This window comes from Schistocerca serialis, chromosome 5, assembly GCF_023864345.2.
Source record: "Schistocerca serialis cubense isolate TAMUIC-IGC-003099 chromosome 5, iqSchSeri2.2, whole genome shotgun sequence".
NCBI lineage: Eukaryota > Metazoa > Arthropoda > Insecta > Orthoptera > Acrididae > Schistocerca > Schistocerca serialis.
In genome coordinates this window covers 32,999,978-33,020,980 of record NC_064642.1, presented here as the reverse complement: position 1 = coordinate 33,020,980, position 21,003 = coordinate 32,999,978, and the positions used below count along the sequence as shown (strand labels likewise).

Below are 21,003 nucleotides of genomic sequence, written 5' to 3'. Positions count from 1 at the left end.
CCGCAGAAAAAGACAGTGTGTTCTGGGGAACCTTATTCCCCCTCATGTGCCTGTAGGTGTCTGCCACACGCGGCCGGCCGAAGTGGCCGTGCGGTTAAAGGCGCTGCAGTCTGGAACCGCAAGACCGCTACGGTCGCAGGTTCGAATCCTGCCTCGGGCATGGATGTTTGTGATGTCCTTAGGTTAGTTAGGTTTACCTAGTTCTAAGTTATAGGGGACTAATGACCTCAGCAGTTGAGTCCCATAGTGCTCAGAGCCATTTGAACCATTTTTGCCTCACGCGGTTTAAGTGTGTGGGATAAGGTCCGTGTCCGGTTAAGAAATGTACCATACCGCGGCTGAGATCGATATGTTTCATTCTCAACCGCTCTTTTATGTCAGGGAGGAAGTCGTGGAGTCTACGTCCGTTATCGCTTACACCCCACTGACCTTGCCATGTATCCAAACGCCAACTTTCAAGGTGACGTATCGTCTCCATCGGTTCACCAGTTATTGTGTGTACGTTATCTAGTCTCCCCATCATTAACCAGCACCTAGCAGCTCTGTATGTGATAGTGATATCTATGGGGCATATTCCGAGCACCACACACAGTGCATCCACTGAGGTGGTAACGAAGGCTCCAGGTAGCCTAGGCAGGACAGTTCTCTGCACTCGTCTGACGGATTCTTTGTTGGTGACCAGGTTCAGTCTGTGTGTCCACGTGCCAGCTGCGAATCTAAGTACTGATTCGAAGAGTGCACAGTGGTATGTCCGTATGGCTGCTAGTCTGTACTGTTTTGAGTTTAACCTCAACAGTTTGTGTAGTATTTTTTTGTGCTTCCTCTGTTGTTAATGTGTTCGTGGATATTCGATTTTTCATCTAAGTGTACCCCAAGGTAAGGCGTAACGTGTGCTCGTTTGATGTTTGCGTCCCTAATTTCAACAGATGCATTCCTTTGGAGTGATCCTTTCAGTAATCCGTCTGTTGTTTTGTTTTCGGCTATCCTGAGTTTATTGTTGTGACACCATTGTGTAATTGTCTGTAGTATTCCACTGGCTTCCTCTTCTAACTGGGCTCTGTCGTCTGCAGTTGGTAAAACCAATAGGTCATCTGCGTAGGCGTCAATTCCGTCTGACCTGCCATCCCTATGCAGAAGTTGTAGGATGGGTTCGATTGTTATGTCCCAGAAGATGAGGCTGCAGATCGACCATTGAGGACAGCCTTCGGTAATTCTTTTAATTACTTTCGGCTGTCCATCTCCCATTCGACTAATCGCTCTTTACAGTAGTCTAGGAAACTGTTGTACAGTGATTGCAGTACCTCCAGATGTCTTAACCTCTTAAACATTGCGGGCCACCAGAGATTATAGAATGCCCCGGCAATGCCGATCATTACTGCCATGGCGTATTTCTGTGTTGTAGTATTAATTAAGTGTAAGGCCTTGTTGGAAGTTCGATATGAACCCACAATTAATTTTCGTTCACGGCTGGAGTGACAACTTGGACTAACAGCGGCTCCCTCGTGTCGCCTGTGAGGGCGTACCTTGTAACTGTGTTGCTGTCGCAGGTGATCGGGGTGCCGCAGCCGGTGCTGAAGTGGTACAAGGACGGCGCCGAGCTGAAGCCGGGGGACATCCACCGCATCATCTCGGGCCAGGACGGGACCTGCTGCCTGGGCACCTACACCTGCGAGGCGCACAACTGCATGGGCACCGTCGCCTCCTCCGCCTCCCTGCTCGGCTTCGAGGGTGAGTCTCTATACCTGCCGAGGCAGCTCAGTCCCGTACCGAACCGTGCTGCATAAGTCACCTTATGAAAACTTGGATGGTCATTCTTACATTACAAGGAGTCTGCTGGAAGTTGAAGGCAACAACAAAAAATAATCACCATTTAATAGAGCTGTAAAAATTAGTTTTTGGTGTGTCTAACCGGTTCGAGAATTTCATAAAAAAATCTTCTTGACAATGACGTGTTGAACAACGCTTGAAGAAAGAAACAAGTTTTGTACCGTAAGGAATAAGATTAGAAATTCTCTTTTATTTAAAATAATCATCTTTCGGACCTTCCATGAGCTTCTGACGAGATCATTCTTTACTAACTACCGGTTTCGACCATTTGACCATCTTTAGGTAAAATGAAATCATTTACAACAGCCTATTTGGCGACGTTGTTATTTTAGACAGAAGTATGGAGTCATAAGGAGAGCGTCTTCTTTTCCTGTCCCTACAGTATTAGACCTTTACCTATTACGACAGCATACGAAGATTAATGACGTATATCAGTGCGTTTTACTGTTGACTGAGCAGCTTTTACTATTAACGACTGTGACGCAGGATGACTTTTATTTCACATTATTTGAAGCGACAGTGAGAATGTTGCCATATAGGGATGACACCTCATGATGACCGTACTATCGAAAGCCATTGTTAATACAGATTAGTTCATCAGGGCTCTGGACGGTTCAGAAAGAAGAGTCTTTCACAAACGCTTGCAAAATGTGGGGGACTGCCTGGACAAATACAGGGAGGTCAAAAACAACTGAAAAGCTCATCAGGATGTTCAGGGTAAGTTGTCCTTTAAAATAACTACACTACTGGCCATTAAAATTGCTACACCACGAAGATGACGTGCTACAGACGCGAAATTTAACCGACACGAAGAAGATGCTGTGATATCCAATTGATTAGGTTTTCAGAGCATTCACACAAGGTTGGCGCCGGTGGCTACACCTACAACGTGCTGACATCAGGAACGTTTTCAACCGATTTCTCATACACAAACACCAGTTGACCGGCGTTGCCAGCTGAAATGTTGTTGTGATGCCTCGTGTTAGGAGGAGAAATGCGTACCATCACGTCGGCTTGCAGCCTATGGGGATTGCGGTTTATCGTATCCCGACATTGCTGTCCGCGTCGGTCGAGATCCAATGACTGTTAGCACAGTATGGAATCGGTGGGTTGAGGAGGGTAAAACGGAACACCGTGCTGTATCCTAACGGCCTCGTATCACTAGCAGTCGAGATGACAGGAATATTGTCCACATGGCTGTAACAGATCGTGCAGCCACGTCTCGATCCCTGAGTCAACAGATGGGGACGTTTGCAAGACAACAACCATCTGCACGAACAGTTCGACGACGTTTGCAGGAACATGGACTATCATCTCGGAGACCATGGCTGCGGTTACCCTTGGCGCTGCATCACAGACAGGAGCGCCTGCGATGGTGTACTCAACGACGAACCTGGGTGCACGAATGGCAAAACGTCATTTTTTCGGATGAATCCAGGTTCTGTTTACAGCATCATGATGTCGCATCCGTGTTTGGCGACATCGTGGTGAACGCACATTGGAAGCGTGTATTCGTCATCGCCATACTGGCGTATCACCGGGCGTGATGGTATCGGCTGCCGTTGGTTACACGTCTAGGTCATCTCTTGTTCGCGCTGACGGCACTTTGAACAGTGGACGTTACATTGCAGATGTGTTACGACCCGTGGCTCTACCCTTCATTCGATCCCTGCGAAACCCTACATTTCAGCAGGATAATGCACGACCACATGTTGCAGGTCCTGTACTGACCTTTCTGGATACAGAAAATGTTCGACTGCTGCCCTGGTCAGCACATTCTCCAGATCTCTCACCAACTGAAAACGTCTGGTCAATGGTGGCCGATCAACTGGCTCGTCACAATACGCCAGTCACTGCTCTTGATGCCGGCCGGTGTGGCCGTGCGGTTCTAGGCGTTTCAGTCTAGAACCGCGTAACAGCTACGGTCGCAAGTTCGAATCCTGCCTCGGGCATGGATCTGTGTGATGTCCTTAGGTTAGTTAGGTTTAAGTAGTTCTAAGTTCTGGGGGACTGATGACCACAGATGTTAAGTCGCATAGTGCTCAGAGCCATTTGAACTACTCTTGATGAACTGTGGTATCGTGTTGAAGCTGCATGGGCAGCTGTACCTGTACACGTCATCCAAGCTCTGTTTGACTCAATGCCCAGGCCTAACAAGGCCGTTATTACGGCCAGAGGTGGTTGTTCTGGGTACTGATTTCTCAGGATCTATGCACCCAAATTGCGTGATAATGTAATCACATGTGAGTTCTAGTATAATATATTTGTCCTATGAATAGCCGTTTATCATCTGCATTTTTTGCTTGGTGTAGCAATTTTAATTGCTAGTAGCGTATTACGAAAAGAATTCTATACTTTACGCCGTTTCTGTGTTAATTAGCATTGAAGTTATCCAATCAGGCTGCTGCGCGTGCAAATTCAAGTTTTCGGCCAGATACAATCAGTGTCAGGTGTTCTCGAAGCGCACGAAACTGCTCTGCCTTTGGCTCTTGTTCGATCGTTACTACCGTCCCGCGTACAGTTTTTGTATCGCTCTCTTGTTCGGTTTTAGCACATCACGTTTCGCTACACTCTCTGGCGGGCCGCTGTAATTTGTGCGCGCAACGACTTCACTGGCTAACTTAAATGCTAATTAACTCGGAAGCGGCTTAACGAATCAGATATTTTTATTAACAGTTATTTCTGAGCACAGTCTACCGTGAAACGGCTATACAAGATTTTCAGACTATGTCTCATCACCCTGTATTTCACTCTTTTAATGTTCCAGTCGAGATAAAAAAAAATTTCCATTTCAAATTAAATAATACATTCTTGCTAAGCAAAATGGCAACTGGTGTTGAATAATTATTTATTGCTACAACTGATTTCGCTACCCTTAAGTTGTATCAGCAGGCACATATTCAAATCATTCACAGTGAAACTCAGACGTTATTTCACGGCCACATCACTCTCAGTTATGTTTAATAAAATGTGCGGGGCGCCCAATAATCTCTACGTTTCGTTGTAAATGATTTGAATATGTACCTGATGATGCAACTTTAGTGTAGCGAAACTTGTATCAGTAATAAAGGATTATTCAACACCTGCTGCGGATTTGTATAACAAGAATACATTCCTACGGTCCTGGTTGGCCGCAATATAAAGTGAGTTGGAAGTAAATAAGTTCCTATATTTAAAAAAGAAATATATCTTCTGTTTAAATCTTACTATAAAAGAACACATTTGCCTGTTTTCGGTTCATTGCATCAGACAGTCAAATTCATTGGTGCCTCGATGTAAGGGTAACCGTGTCCCAACTCTGCCCCATTAGGGTGCTTGGCAATATATATATCTCAGCAAGTGGTAGCCATTGACACCTTTCCGAACTGGGAATTCTACTTGTGTCTGTGGCATGTCTCGCCCACAACTTCTCTTTGGCGAAAGTAATCAAGAGGGCTTGTAGGATAAAACTGTTTCCTGCATAGGTTATATTTTATTTGTAATCATTCTTTGCGTTCAGATAATTTCTACTCACTGGCCATTCTCAACTCTTACACGTAGTATAATAAATTATGTTTGTTTGAGAATGACCAAAACGTCGAAATTAGCTAACAGTTGACAGCTTACGCAGAAAGGAAGTTTCTCCTACAAAAAATCTGTTTTGGCGGCAACTCGTATATACAAAAGGTAATAACCAAAGCAAGATAAGGACGGCGATCAGGCCGACCATATTACTGGTTCGCATATCTCAGGTTGGATGGGATCGGCGGTTTATTACCCGGTAGCTAACGGTGCTCCTAGTTTCTGAGGCAGGGCGTGGATGGTGGCAGTAGGTATCCTCACTGACCGACCGCAGACTGGCAAAAGACGCTTTTTCCACTACGACACATTAAGTCTCTTAGAACTTCCGAAACGAATCAGGATCGTCTGACAATGGAAAGAAATGAATCCATCAACCAGTATTTTCAAGTAAAGTACGTCTTCAGACCAATGATAATCGAACCTACAATTCGTCTTGCAGTTACCATAGCAACAATCGTGTTACTAACGTAACATCTTCTAGTTTACTAAAAAAAAAATTTAAAGTAAAAACTTTTAATGTCTAGAAAGCAGTTTTACTATCATAATTAAAATTCAATAACTAGTTTCGGTTTCTAGCAGCAACTATCTATCAGGTCTGCAATACATGTAGGCAATATAGCCCAAGAAAATTATGTACAATCAAGTAGAATACAAAAACACTGTACAACACCTAAGCAAAAGTAATGAGGACCCAATTCTAGAAGTGAAAGTGGCCATATAACAATGTAGTATAAATAATGTTAATGCCTTTCTGATAACATACCGTTCAAAACATGAGAAGGCAGTGAATAAGCATTGAAAAGCGTTTTTAGCTGTAGTCATGCAACAACATGCATTGGTAAGTACCAAAGCAAAAACAGTACGTAGTTGGAAGCAATTACAGTTCGTAGTAGCCTGCGAGTAAGCCAGGTCGAAAGAACTGTAGGCCGGAAATCTCAAAAAGATTACTCTACATCCAAATCAATTTAAAGCGTAAAGACAATAATAGCATAAAATTAAGATTACAAGGCAGAGATGTGTATTACGTCCTGAACTGGCAGCATGCCGTTTGTAGGAAGCAGATCCTACGTAACTGCAATTAATTCATCAATAATCCAAGGCCAACTAATTTTAAACCATAAAAGTAACAGGGGAATGAAGTTAAAAACTACAAGACAGGGAAGCTAGGCAACGTGTCATATGTAAAAGTTGTATCAAATGTGAAAGCCCGTCGATAAAAACGTCTAAGTACACAGTAGCACTAACAAATGTGAATAATAGGATAAAAGACGGATCATACGTGAGGGTCGAATGACAAAAACATCAAAGTACAGCGAAGCGATAAAAATATTAATATGCGGTCATTTCGCAGGTTGGCGGTCATATAGGAAATTGTCCAGTTGCATGAGTAGAGGTTGGATGAAAAACTCATTACTTGCAATAGGATAACAGGTATTGTCGTGAAAGCAGTATACACAACGATTCCAGAAAGTGTCAGCTGTACTATAGCTGTAAACATATATGCCATAGTTCGTGGTAATTTTGTGACAAAGCTAAGTGATCAACAGTCATAAAATGAGAGGGAGATTCCATACCCTGATTTACACAAGAATGTTCCTGCGTGCCGTATAACGCAGTCATTTTTATGAAATAGTTACAAATCAAAGGATAATATTAGAACGCTGCAAGCCGCCAATCTGGAAAGACACGTCAAAACGAAGTGAATTATGCGAGGGCTCCTACTGGCCAACGGAAATAGCCAACCAACATCAGCTGTCGTCTCATCTCTGTCTTGCAATTTTAACTTTGTGCCATGATTATCTTCATACTTTAAAATGAATTTGGATGTGGAGTAAGCTTTTCGAGATTCCCGGTCTACAATTCTTTCGACAGGTCTGCAACCTGGCTTGCTCGCAGTGACATTTTCAGTTACGTACTGTTATTGCTTTGGAACTTAACGAATCTACACTGTTTACATGACTGCAGCCAACGATGTATTCCAATGCCTGGTCACCGCCTACTCGTATTTTAGACTGTATGGTACCTGATAGGCATTAACGTAGTTTATACTGCACTGTTATGTGGCCACTTTTACGTCTAGAATTTGCTTCCCATTATTTTTCCTCGAGTGCTGTACAGAGTTTTTGTTTTCCATTTGATTGAACATAATTTTCTTAGACTATGATTCCTACATGTGTTACAGATTTGCAGACGGTTGCAGATAGGAACCGAAACTAGTTATAGAACTTTAGTTGTGTTTACTTTTAAAAGTGTTTTGTTTAATAAACTGTATCAAGACCGCCGTCTGTCGACCCTGACCATGTCAGCCTTCACTGGCATCTTGTAGTATTTGCAGCGAGTGAGTATGGCTAAAAATCCGAAATAAAAATTTCTGCTTAAATGAAAAAGTATATGTATATCTTCTTTACACTACAAAATTAAAGTCACTCCTAAAGTTGTATTCATAAAAGACAGCCAGCAAGATTTTTTAATTTAATCAAAAGACACAACTTATCAAAAAAATTACCAGACAAACTGTACTTAACGGTACAAGTTTTCTGCTCTACACCAGCCTTTAATTTTGAAGTAAATTGTCTTTCCTGTAATTTCCAGCAGTCTGAGATTCAACATTCTGTTCCCTCCAAAAACGTATTTTGGTGTAAAAATCTTGGAAACCCATTTCCGCTGCTATCATGATTAACAGAAACATACTTACGGACGCTACAAACAGTGCGTAATGTTTCACCACATACATTCAGTACCATTAACTTTCAAAAACTGGCATTTCTTTTGAAATTCCTACGTCAATGGGAAATTCATACTCCTTTAACTCCCTGATAGACACATGTAAAGAAGTCGCTGATAGTCAGTTATAAAGAACAGGACGCTGCAAAAAAATGGTTCAAATGGCTCTGAGCACTATGGGACTCAACTGCTGAGGTCATTAGTCCCCTAGAACTTAGAACTAGTTAAACCTAACTAACCTAAGGACATCACAAACATCCATGCCCGAGGCAGGATGCGAACCTGCGATCGTAGCGGTCTTGCGGTTTCAGACTGCAGCGCCTTTAACCGCACGGCCACGTCGGCCGGCCAGGACGCTGCAGTTGTATAGTTGGCTTCACACAGGTGTGACCCGTAGACAGGCGAATTTTGCAACAGAGGTCAGCGACGAATTTGCAGTGACAGCCGTAGAGGTCGTACCGTGTGGCTTGTGCAACAGCTCCTGGCTGAACGCCAAATGTTCGGAGCGCCACAGCCAAGACATCATGCACCGTGAATCTCTGTGACTTTCCTCGCTTAATGACCTGAGGTGTCGCACTCCACTTCTGAGCGACGCAACTCTGGTGTGATTGCCAGCGAAATCATTTGGCTTAGGTTTCATAACCACGCATCTTTAAAGTTAATTGCATAAGACCATGGCTGATTCATTTCTTCATTACGGACAAAGCTGCACATATGTCCCTTCATTGATCAACTTGCCACATACAAGGCACTAACTGTGGACGGATCAATCAGAAGTTAATAGAAGCGATGGACATTAGGAGAGAGTAACCGAACTTACAGTTCAACGTCTAATCACTATCCGAGACACGTCGGAGGCCGGAGCTTTCGTTAGACAAGGACAGGTGAGGAAATCGGCCATGAAGACGCCATTTTGTTATTCAGGTGATTTAGAAACATAATGAAAAACTTTAATTGGGATAACTGAATAGAAACCGGAAAGTACTCTTTTCGATAACAATCTAATATCTGAAGCAACGTACCGTTTTCCTTGATAGCTGACCGAAGATCCTTTGTTCTAAGTACAGGGGAGCCTAATTATTAGACACGCCAAAATAGCCTACTTAGAAAATAGTGCGATTATTCACACACGTTGGCAGTGCTTGCTTATACACTCTGAGAAAAAAAAAAGAAACACGCACGATGAAGGAATTACCTGAATGGAACGGAAATCAGTAGATATGATGCGCATGTACAAACAAAGAAATGATTATAATTTCGAAAAAAATGGATAATTTATTCACGAGAAGGAGCTTCACAAATAGAACAAGTCAGTAACTCGTTGGTCCACCTCTGGCCCTTATGGAAGCAGTTATTCGGCTTGGCTGTACGTGTCATGTTGTCAGATATACTCCTGAGGGATATCGTACCAAATTCTGCAGAAATGCCGCGTTACATCGACAGAATCCCGAGTGACTGGAGCGCCCTACCCACAATGCTCCAAACGTTCTCAACCTCTTAGAGACCCGGCGAGCTTGTTGGTCAACGCAGGGTTTGGCGAGCACTAACACAAGAGGTAGAAACTCTCGGCCTATGTGGGAGAGCATTATCTTACTGGAATGTAAGCCTAGGAGGGCTTGCCATCAAGGGCAACAAAACGGGACCTGGAATATCGACGACGTCCCGATGTGCTGTACGGACGCCGCGGATGACAACCGAAGGAGCCTTGCTGTGAGAAGAAGTGGCGGCCCAGACCATCACTCTTGGTCAGCGAGCCTTGCGGGAGGCGACAGTTGGGTTGCTGTCCCACTGCTGTGCGGCCGTGCTGGTCATCGGGGATCAGTTCGAAGCAGGACTCATCACTGAAGACAATTCTATTCCAGTCATTGACATGCCAGGCCTCCCCAGTTGAGAACGGCCAATCATCTCGGGATTTTGACGCGCTATTTGGACAGAGTTTGATACGATATTCATCGGGAGGACATTCACCAACAGTATCAATCAACGCTAAGCCGCATAACTGCTTGCGTAAGGGTCAGAGATGTACCAACGCGTTAGTGACTTGGTCCAATCATCCATTTTTTCAGAATCTTTAATAATTTTAGTAAACATTTTTGGAATACAGTGATCAATTTTTTATATTTTGACTAAAGTTCAGTCTTGATCACACCATTTATGTTTCAATGAGATAGGTAACCGGTTTCGGTTATTTTTACATAACCATCAAGACTGAACTTTAGTCAAAATTTAATAATTTGTTTCTCAGTACTTGTACATCACATCTGACGATTTCCATCCCATTCAGATAATTACTTCGTAGTGCGTCGCTTTATATCTTACAGTGGACTTCGTTATATACGTATTCAAGCGTGTTTTCTATCGCACGTGTATTCTACTTCCTATTCCTCGTCGGTTATCGAATTCAACTTCTCGTCGACAGCAGGGCGAATCGAGCAAAATTATAGGTGGACTAAAAGGACAAGTTCACCCAAAAAAAAAAAAAAAATGGAAATGAGCGTATGGCAGCGTTGCCCGGGAGGCCCCTAGTAGGGGAAGTTCGGCCGCTGAGTGCAAGTCTTATTTCACTCGACGCCACATTGGGCGACTTGTGCACCGGTGATGAGGATCAAATGATGATGAGGACAACACAACACCCAGTCCCCGAGCGGAGAAAATATCCACCCCGGCCGGGAATCGTACCCGAGCCCGCTTGCATGGGAAACGAACACGTTACCACCCAGCTAAGCAGGCGGACATTCACCATACAGAATGTTAGTGAGCCCAGTGTTTGTTCTAGCGCTCTGTAGGAGGTGTAGAAGTGGTTTCAGGCGGTCGCATGATACTCCACCACCGGCGCAAATTATGGCAGTGTAGTGGTGTGAACCGCCAGTCGATTGTATGTAGTCAGCGCAATAAGGTAGACCGGACTTGAAAACGCGACAGAATGATAGAAAGGAGCTATCGTGTTGAACGTACCTGTGGCCACACATGAATAACATGACATGTGCTCACATCCGCGAATATGGACGACCACAAGCTCTATAATGGAATGACGTCAGTGAAACTTTGTGCCGATCTGGGAATCGAACCAGGATTTCCCGCTTATCACGAGCGGTCGCTTTATCGTTGGGCTATCCGGACGCCGGCCTGAGTGGCCGTGCGGTTCTAGGCGCTACAGTCTGGAGCCGAGCGACCGCTACGGTCGCAGGTTCGAATCCTGCCTCGGGTATGGATGTGTGCAATGTCCTTAGGTTAGTTAGGTTTAAGTAGTTCTAAGTTCTAGGCGACTGATGACCTCAGAAGTTAAGTCGCATAGTGCTCAGAGCCATTTGAACCATTTGAGCTATCCGGACACTAGTCACAGCCACACCTAAACTTCCATGAATCGTGAACCATGTGTCTACAACCTGCATTGGTACATTTATTATGTATACTACCGCAAAGGCGAGATATTTTTTAATGCAAGCATGCCTGAAAAAGCTTTATATCGTACTTCTGAATAACACAGGCACTGTAAAACCTTGTCGTATAGATCTGAATCAAGTTGCCAGATTTGCTGGTATATTAACGGGGTGTTTCCGACGAATCTATAAGGAATGATATACCATTCATCTGCTGCCTCAACACGGCGTAAGTACAGCGATCGTAAAGAGATCGTAATAGTCATGGACCGGAGAAGATAGGCACACCCTGTCAATGACGATCGATTTCAAACCCGTCAAGAATTGTTGTTAACAGTGAAATGCAGGTCCACAAAACGATTTATGAGACAAAATTGTAAAGCGAACTACATGCAATGGATATTTGTAGTCGAACCATTACTCAAGGCGCCACACAAAGATGTACGTCTTAAAGGAATAAACAAGACAGAAACTGGACATTGGGCGACTGGAGGCGTGGGGTGCGGCACGAAGGACGCATGTGGAGGCTGTACAGGAGTTGTACAAAGATATGGAGAAACCAAGAGAATTACACTGTTCAACACAAATGCAGATGCTAGCCAAACCTGCATGTTTCGGTGCTATACTCGATTTTGGCCACGAACGACATCTGTGCAATGTCCTCCAAACATTCCAAGTGTCAGTCATGGTCAGAGTGTTTTCTGTAGGTCTGAGGGCATTATGTTGGAGCTAAGCGAATTCATATGTAGATTAATTGTTGGTGTTCATAAGGTGGGTGCTTCCGTAACCTTACCGAAGATTTATACCGCATACACGGAGAGTGGTAAAACATCATCCGCCAAGTCGCAATGCGGTCGAAAGCGTGTGTCGAGTGAACGTGACGGATGATCATTGAAGGGGATTGTGACGAAAAGTAAGAAGATGACAGTTGAAAAAGTTACTGCATAACTGAGTATTGCATTTGCGAACCTTCTCAGGACCCAAACAACTCGAAAGGAGCTCCAGAGGCACGGAATTCCAGGGCGAGCTGGAATTACAAAACTACGTATCAATGATGCAAATGCCCCTAACAGGAAAAACGTGGTGCCGAAGCTATAAAACATACACTGTGGAACAATGTAAGTGAGTCATTTGGCCGGATCAATCTTGTTACACACTGTTTCCAACTTCTGGCCGAGTTTGCGACCCAAGTGTGAAACATGGCGGGGAGTGCTGTGATGTTTGGGGCAGCCACATCCTGGTATTCCACGGGCATTTTGGGTACTTTACAAGGTCGAATTACTGGCAGGGACTGTCACCATTTTGGTTCATCATGTCCATCCCATGGTACAATGTTTGTTCCACAGTGGTTACGTTGTATTCCAAGATGACACAACCCTATTCACACAGCTCGAATCGTTCAGGACTTGTTTTGCGAGCAGGAGGAATAATTTTCCTCCTCCGTTGACAACCACAATCACCAGATCTCAATATTTTTGGGCCTTTGTAGCCAACTTTGGAGAGAAGTGTGCATCATCTCTAGACATCTGTGTCATCGTTTCCTGAACTTGCCAGTGTGCTGCAGAAAGAATGGAATTAGATTCTGCTGAAAACCATACAGGACCTGCAATTGTCCATTCCAAGATAACTGGAGGCTGTTTTGAATGTCAATGTTTTTCCTAGACCGAATTAAGCGTGGTTATGTGTTGTGTTTGGTGTTTCCATACTTCCGTCTGTCCCCTCTAGTTCAGACTGTAAGTGGTTCAATAATGTTTTGCGTGCTTGACTTGTGTTCCCCTCAAACAGGTTACCGTGAGCACGAACCAGGATGTTTATTTCAATAATCTCGGTGACCAAATATTGCTCTTCCTTCTAACTCTTCGTAATAAGAATGCTGCGGATACTCCCGTTTTCCAAGATGACAGCAACCGCATTCTCAGCGCTGCACGCATACGGTCCTAGTTTGAGGGCAACGTATTGCATGTCCACTGGCTCCACTACATCATCCAATATTAAACAAAAAAAAAAAAGTCTTTGGTTGTTGCGAACAGCAGGAGAAATGCAGCAATCATAGCCCCCGTAGTTTGGTATCTCTGCAGGTTTAGTCCTCAGCGACAGGCTTCAGCTGGATGTGGGATACCTTGCGAAGAGGTGGTCTCTCTCCCTCGCCGAATTGATTCCATTCTGATGGTCAGAGGAAGTGTTAAACCGTATTAACGTGATGTCTTCTGATGGTTGATTAACTTCTTGCCCTGTGTGCTTGTCGACTACAGAGGGTGGGATAGGCGGTCGTCACTTTCCAAAAACGACACGGAAGTAATGCGAAACTGATCTGTGGAAAATACTAAATTGAATGGGGATAACATGGAAAGTATTAGAATACCCGTAGTCTTCATATCCGTACCCTTTACCATTGTGATGTCTTACTCAGCTTTCTCCACGGTACAGAAGTCTTTAATGGGAAACTGACGACTTAATGTAATTTTTCACTGTTATTCGCAGTATGAACATTGCACTTGTTCTCTCGCTTAACTGTCACGGCGTATTTAGAGCTTCAAACACACAGTGGATGAGAGTCGTCATCAATTTCCAGTGGTTTGCGATGTCTGAGACTGTGGAAAAATTAATTCCAACCTCTCCCCTCCCCCTGTTCGGATAATTGATTTTGGGTTTTCCTTGGTCATACGGTGAATTACAGGATTGAAAATACCCTCTCAGTTATCCCAAGTTCAGAACCTTTCTGCCCACTCCAATTCTACTGCGGTGTTTAGCTGAAAAGACGGACGTTCCACAAGAGCCCGCCGGACTCTCATTAGTAGGAGAAGGAAGATCTAAAAAAAGTTTGTGAAGAAAACAAAAGTGCTACATCAACCATTTTCTTTCGTATTCGTAACGGCATACATCGAATTGTCGGCTACTGATTACCAGCGTTCTGTGACAAGCTTTTGAACAAAGAACGTCAGTGAAATGGTTGCAAAGTGAACATATCGTACTTAGTGACTGATTCATTCTTCCATGCTATGAAATTAAATGGCTAAACAGCTTTTAAATAACGGCTTATACAATAAGGAAGAGACGCGTATGTAAGAAACAGGAATAAACTCCCAGGAGAAATGTAGGTATGCTTTGTCGTCACTATGTGCTGTTTTGTACACAGAAGTTATTGTCTCAGTTCATCGAGGTGACTATACGTCTACGAAGTGGCAGAATTAGAGTTCGAACTCTTGTGAAGAGTATCAACGAAATATACACAAGTGCACTGATGAGCACTTGGTCACAAAGTCCTAAACAAAATAGTTAACTCATCCCAGGCTCTAAGTCCAACCGTGTGGCACTGTCTGAAAGGGCAACGTCCACGAAACACTTTTAGACCGCTATAAAGCTCTCGGTGACACTCGTATACAAGTTGCACACAACCCACTGATAACTCGAAGACAGCTCGCTGTCGTAGGGCTGTCCGAGACTCTAGATACCTGACGGGTGGAGGGATACTGTGACGCACTACTTCAGTGCGCGACATTGGCGTTGCGAAGATGTGAGGTTACATGTTGTAGTTACGCTGCTTACGTTTGTCGAGCAGGCAACCCTGCAAACATGCCTGTACTGCGGCAGGTCGCAGTGCCCCTTGCACAGATCAAGGTGAAGAAGACAACTTTGTCATAAATGCCACGTGTCGAGAGGGTGTGTGTGTGTGTGTGTGTGTGTGTGTGTGTGTGTGTGTGTGTGTGTGTGTGTGTGTGTGTACATGCGTGCTTCAGAAGTGATGGAGCGATGGTCAATAACTGACATATGGAAAGTACAGCCCAAAAGTAGCTAAAAAGCTCCAATAAACAGGGATCCACAAATCAACCGTTCTGGAGATACAATACATTTTCTGTTGCAGTTCATCACTGTCTAGGAACACATGTCATCTCTAAACGTTAAAGCAGGTGTTCGAAATGTTGTCCTTGCGTCTGAATGAAACATTGAACTCGTCTCTGAAATGTATTCCGAATCCTCTCAGGCAGTCCTGGGGAATTCTGTAAATGCTGGAAGGCTGCTTCAATCCGCCAGCGTAATTCCTCAAGAGAGTTGACCTTGGTAACGTAGACTAGGCTTTTGACATGACCCCACACACAGAAACCCATGGGACTTAAATCCGGAACCCTTGGAGCCCATGGCACTGGCCCTCCTCTACCTATTCACTGTTAACCATACGTCCGAGTTAAAAGCCGGCGCTCTCGGAAATGAAAATGTGCTGTGGCCCCGTCATGCGTGAACCACATGTTCAGGCGTTGGTTAAGTGAGACATCATGCACATCTGGGAGTACAGTCAACAGAAACCGCATCTACCGGTGTCCGGTTAGTATCTGTGGCAGAAAGTGTGGTCCATCTATGCGGTCTCCGAGCAGTCCTGCCCAGACGTTCAACGAATAACGTTGCTGATGTCGTGATACATGTGTTGTATTAGGACTGACATCGGCCTAACTCTGAGAGTCATGGTAGTTACAAATACCGTCACGAGTAAATCCAGCCTCATCCATGAACAGAATACTGCTTACAAAAAGGGCATTCAGCTTACACTGTTGTTGCACCCATTGGCAGAAATTCTCCCTAGGAGGGAATTCCACATTGTTGAGGACTTGCACTCGCTGGAGGTGATACGGATAGAGTACTTGCCGATTCAAGATCCGCCACACACTGCTATGACTCAGTACTCGATCTTGGGTAGCAATCGTTATTGTTGAAGCACTCGGACGTTCGTGTATAATGAGTAACACCCTTTCCTCAACATCGGGTGTTATAGATTTGGGTCGCCCTTCTCGTACATAGTGTGCGAAACTCCCGGTTTCTCTAAGGCGCTGATGTAGCTGGTTAAATGTACGCCTGTCGGGCTGACTGCGGAGAGGAAAAGCCTCTTAATACAATATACAATTGTGCAGCCTCAAGGGCACTGCCATTCGCTTTGTCTTATATGAAGTTCGTGTCAGCATACTCTTCATTGGTGTAACCTCCTGTCCACGGTACCTTCACGTTCGTAACTGTTTGTAAGGCCCAACGGCACTGTGCACGGAGGGGGAAAGGCAATTAGTTGTGCATGCATAAACAAGCAGATAGTTATTCCCAAACTTGAGATACCAACGTAAATACCGCGGTATCCAGGGGACTTTATATTTGATTCCCAACTCGAATTAATGCGATAACACTTCAACGGTTGATTTGCGGACCCAAGTTTATTGGAGATTTTTAGCTACTTTCGGGACATTCTGCACAATAACAATACTGGAATGAGATTTTCACTCTGCAGCGGAGTGTGCGCTGAAACTTCCTGGCAGATTAAAACTGTGTGCCCGACCGAGACTCGAACTCGGGACCTTTGCCTTTCGCGGGAAAGCCCTCGTTCGGGCACACAGTTTTAATCTGCCAGGAAGTTTCATATCATCGCACGCTCCGCTGCAGAGTGAAAATCTCATTCTGGAAACATCCCCAGGCTGTGGCTAAGCCTTGTCTCCGCTATATCCTTTCTTTCAGGAGTGCTAGTTCTGCAAGGTTCGCAGGAGAGCTTCTGTAAAGTTTGAAAAGTAGGAGACGAGATACTGGCAGAAGTAAAGCTGTGACTACCGGGCGTGAGTCTTGCTTCGGTAGCTCAGATGGTAGAGCACTTGCCCGCGAAAGTCAAAGGTCCCGAGTTCGAGTCTCGGTCGGGCACACAGTTTTAATCTGCGGAAATTTCAATAACAATACTGTTCAAACAGTATCCGCGTAACGTTTAAATAGTTCAGTTTAATGGATTGTAAGAAACAACGAGCTTATAGTGAGTACTAATTTTCATTCGGATTATTTGAAATGAGAGATTGTTAGCTAATGACCTAAATACACCATTCAATACTTGAAATACAATAGTCTGTAGTGTCAGTTGTACAACACATGATGCACTTTACGAAGTATAGTGGTGACATAAGTTCTTGTTAGTTCTGTAAGACGTGATTTCGAATATGTGTGAATGAAAGTGATGGAGAGCTGAGGAATGTAAATGGGTATTCTCTGATGCGAAATGTAAATATGCATCATACAATATAGACATTGTATTTTATCGCTTTGTACGATCGTAGTATCGGTAGTCGTTGAGTTATATCACCAATAAAACGCATTTCTTTGACAAACAGGAAATCCGTTTCGGTGATATAGAAGTGTGGTAGTGATCTGAGAAGTAGATGTTGTATGCTGTTAGTTGCGCTGAATATTCCACAAGAGTTTGTAGTAATCGAAGAAGATGTAGTTTATAATACAACATCACCTTAGTAACATAAAACATATCACTTCTACATCACCAGCGAAAGAAAACTTAAAAGAAAGATGCAATTTTCGGACTTCTAATGACGTTATTACTAAAGCAGATAAAATGAAAACTCGTATAGTGGGCCATGACACACTTCAATAATTGAATAGCTTGTATTGTACATGAATTAATTAGGTAATTATATTTCACCAGTTGGTTTTCTGTAGATTCATCAATACGAGAAGTTGTCATAAAGCTTTTTAAGTACGCCTCGACAGTATAAAGTTCGAAAGTGTTTGTTTGTGTGCAGTTATCTATGCGCGTCATGGTACGCCTTGAACTCCGCACGTCACAGTATACAGGCACGCCGCTAGATGTGTCAAAAGTAAATGGCGCAACCGATCTCCACGTTACTAATAGGGTCCACTATTTTGTTTCGGCTGCTCTGTCGGGGTACACTCGGTACTGTGACGTAGGAGGTGCAGTGTGTTCCAAGACTGCAAATATGTACGTGCAAAGACACAAAAAAATCGTCTTTCTTTTACGATTTCCGTCGTTCCTTAGTTGCTTGAAAATTCGTGGTGTTAAATTCCGTATTTGCAACTAAATAAAAGGCAGTTTTTTTTTGCGATGCGCGTTTCGCATCTTTTATTTGTGAAGCATCTTCAGTGGCCTGTAATACTTTTTTTTCTGTGTACAGTAAGTACGTTATATAGTAGTTACAATTATTTTCGTATGTTACGTCATCTCTAGTTATTGCCTTGTGTTTCAGGTTATAAACAACTTTTGCAAAACATTTTGTGTGAGATTAAATTGTCATTTGGTGTTAATTACGAATTCCGATGTTGTTAATCCATGTGTGTCGTCGTCGAGATGTATTTGCTCGGGCTGCGTACTCCAACTGGCCAATTTTTGCCATTTTCTTCGACCACTTTTATTTGAACACTTCACTTATACGTTTCACCGTGTATTGAATGTGTGCGTTTGCAGCGTGTAGTGTTGCCACATGTCGCTGTGTGTTTGTCCTTAGTCTTTTATTTGTGTCGTGACGTGTACGCGCAGTCCGAATAAATATTGTACATCTGCAGGACGACACACATGTATTAATAACATCGAAAATCGTAACACTAAGCGATAATTTAACCGCAGGAAACTTGAGCTTCTAGGGTTGTTTCTAACCCAAAAAACAAGATTACAGGCCACTGGAGATGTTTCACAAGTAAAAGAAACGAAACGCTTATGGCAAAAAACTTGCGTGATATTTAGTTGCAAAGATGGAACTGAACGCCATGAAGATGGAAAAAAAAGAAAAAAAAGAGTAATTTTGTAATTTTTATTTTGGAGGTGACAGTTTAACCTTATGAGTACCGCTAAATGTTCATCTGTGGTGCCGCTTCCAAAGTGGCCTATTTTATGCTGAAGCACGCATTATTTGCTGTCTGAGTCCGGGGAAGTCAGCTCCAGACTGCAGGACACGCCATGGTGATGTTTGTGTGTACTGTGTGCGCAGAGCGCGTGATGAAGGCGGAGGCGCCGGCTATGGCTGTGGCGGCGGGGGCGGCGGCGGGGGCGGCGCACCCGCTGGCGCGCAACACGTCGCTGTCGACCATCCAGGAGGAGCGCACGTCGCAGCTGTGCGACGTGCTCAGCGAGCGGCCCGACCTCAGCTTCTCGTTCGACGGCCGCGAGGTGTCCGTCTCGCTGTACGAGACGCCAGACCTCACGGAGGAGCAGGCGCTCGCCGTCGTCGAGATGTACGCCGAGCAGCTGTCCGAGCACGTCTCCGGTGCGTACCGCCCGCCTCCACCTCTACCTGTCTGTACCCGCTCACCTCTCTGCGTCCCCTCGCACCACTCTTCAGCACAGCGGCAAACACACACAGCTAGCAGTGGCCTTCTGCCACTATTTCATTCATAGTTTATTTTAAGTCTACTAAGAAATCCACAACACAGTTTTGTCCAACTTAAAAGGTCCCTGTATTTGCGTGGCAAAGTACATTACTCACCATACAACGAGACGACACGCCAATCGCATTTTTGTAACCTTTTATATACAGGGTGAGTCACCTAACGTTACCGCTGGATATATTTCGCAAACCACATCAAACACTGACGAACCGATTCCACAGACCGAACGTGAGGAGAGGGGGTAGTGTAATTGGTTAATACAAACCATAAAATAATGCACGGAAGTATGTTTTTTAACACAAATCTACCTTTTTTAAATGGAACCCCGTTAGTTTTGTTAGCACATCTGAACATATAAACAAATACGTAATCAGTGCCGTTTGTTGCATTGTAAAATGTTAACTCCATCCGGAGATATTGTAACCTAAAGTTGACGCTTTAGTACCACTCCTCCGCTGTTCGATCGTGTGTATCGGAGAGCACCGAATTACGTAGGGATCCAACGGGAACGGTGATGGACCTTAGGTACAGAAGAGACTGGAACAGCACATTACGTCCACATGCTAACACCTTTTCATTGCTCTTTTTCACTGACGCACATGTACATTACCATGAGGGGTGAGGTACACGTACACACGTGGTTTCCGTTTTCAATTACGGAGTGGAATAGAGTGTGTCCCGACATGCCAGGCCAATAGATGTTCAATGTGGTGGCCATCATTTGCTGCACACAATTGCAATCTCTGGCGTAATGAATGTCGTACACGCCGCAGTACATCTGGTGTAATGTCGCCGCAGGCTGCCACAATACGTTGTTTCATATCCTCTGGGGTTGTAGGCACATCTCGGTACTCTTTCTCCTTTAACGTACCCCACAGAAAGAAGTCCAGAGGTGTAAGATCAGGAGAACGGGCTGGCCAATTTATGCGTCCTCCACGGCCTATGAAACGCCCGTCGAACATCCTGTCAAAGGTCAGCCTAGTGTTAATTACGGAATGTGCAGATGCACCATCATGCTGATACCACATACGTCGACGCGTTTCCAGTGGGACATTTTCGAGCAACGTTGGCAGATCATTCTGTAGAAACGTGATGTATGTTGCAGCTGTTTGGGCCCCTGCAAAGAACTGTTTGTTCTACTCTACACGCAACTGAACGTCGGAGGTTTCAAGCGTCAACTTTAGGTTACAATATCTCCGGATGTAATTAACATTTTACAGTGCAACAAACGGCACTGATTACGTATTTGTTTATATGTTCAGATGTGCTAACAAAACTAACGTGGTTTCATTTAAAAAAACGTAGGTTTGTGTTAAAAAAACATACTTCCGTGAATTTTTGCATGGTTTGTATTAAACAATTACAC

At 44.1% G+C, this 21,003-nt stretch overlaps 1 protein-coding gene across 1 annotated transcript in view; it reads left to right on the top strand.

Annotated features, from left to right (window-relative positions):
* Positions 1 to 21,003, top strand: part of LOC126481726 (muscle M-line assembly protein unc-89-like) — a 1,115,867-nt gene that overhangs the window by 196,934 nt on the left and 897,930 nt on the right. Inside the window, exons 11-12 of the mRNA XM_050105679.1 lie at positions 1,548 to 1,728; positions 19,241 to 19,516. Coding sequence (XP_049961636.1) covers positions 1,548 to 1,728; positions 19,241 to 19,516 — 457 coding nt within the window. The remainder of the gene's footprint in view (positions 1 to 1,547; positions 1,729 to 19,240; positions 19,517 to 21,003) is intronic.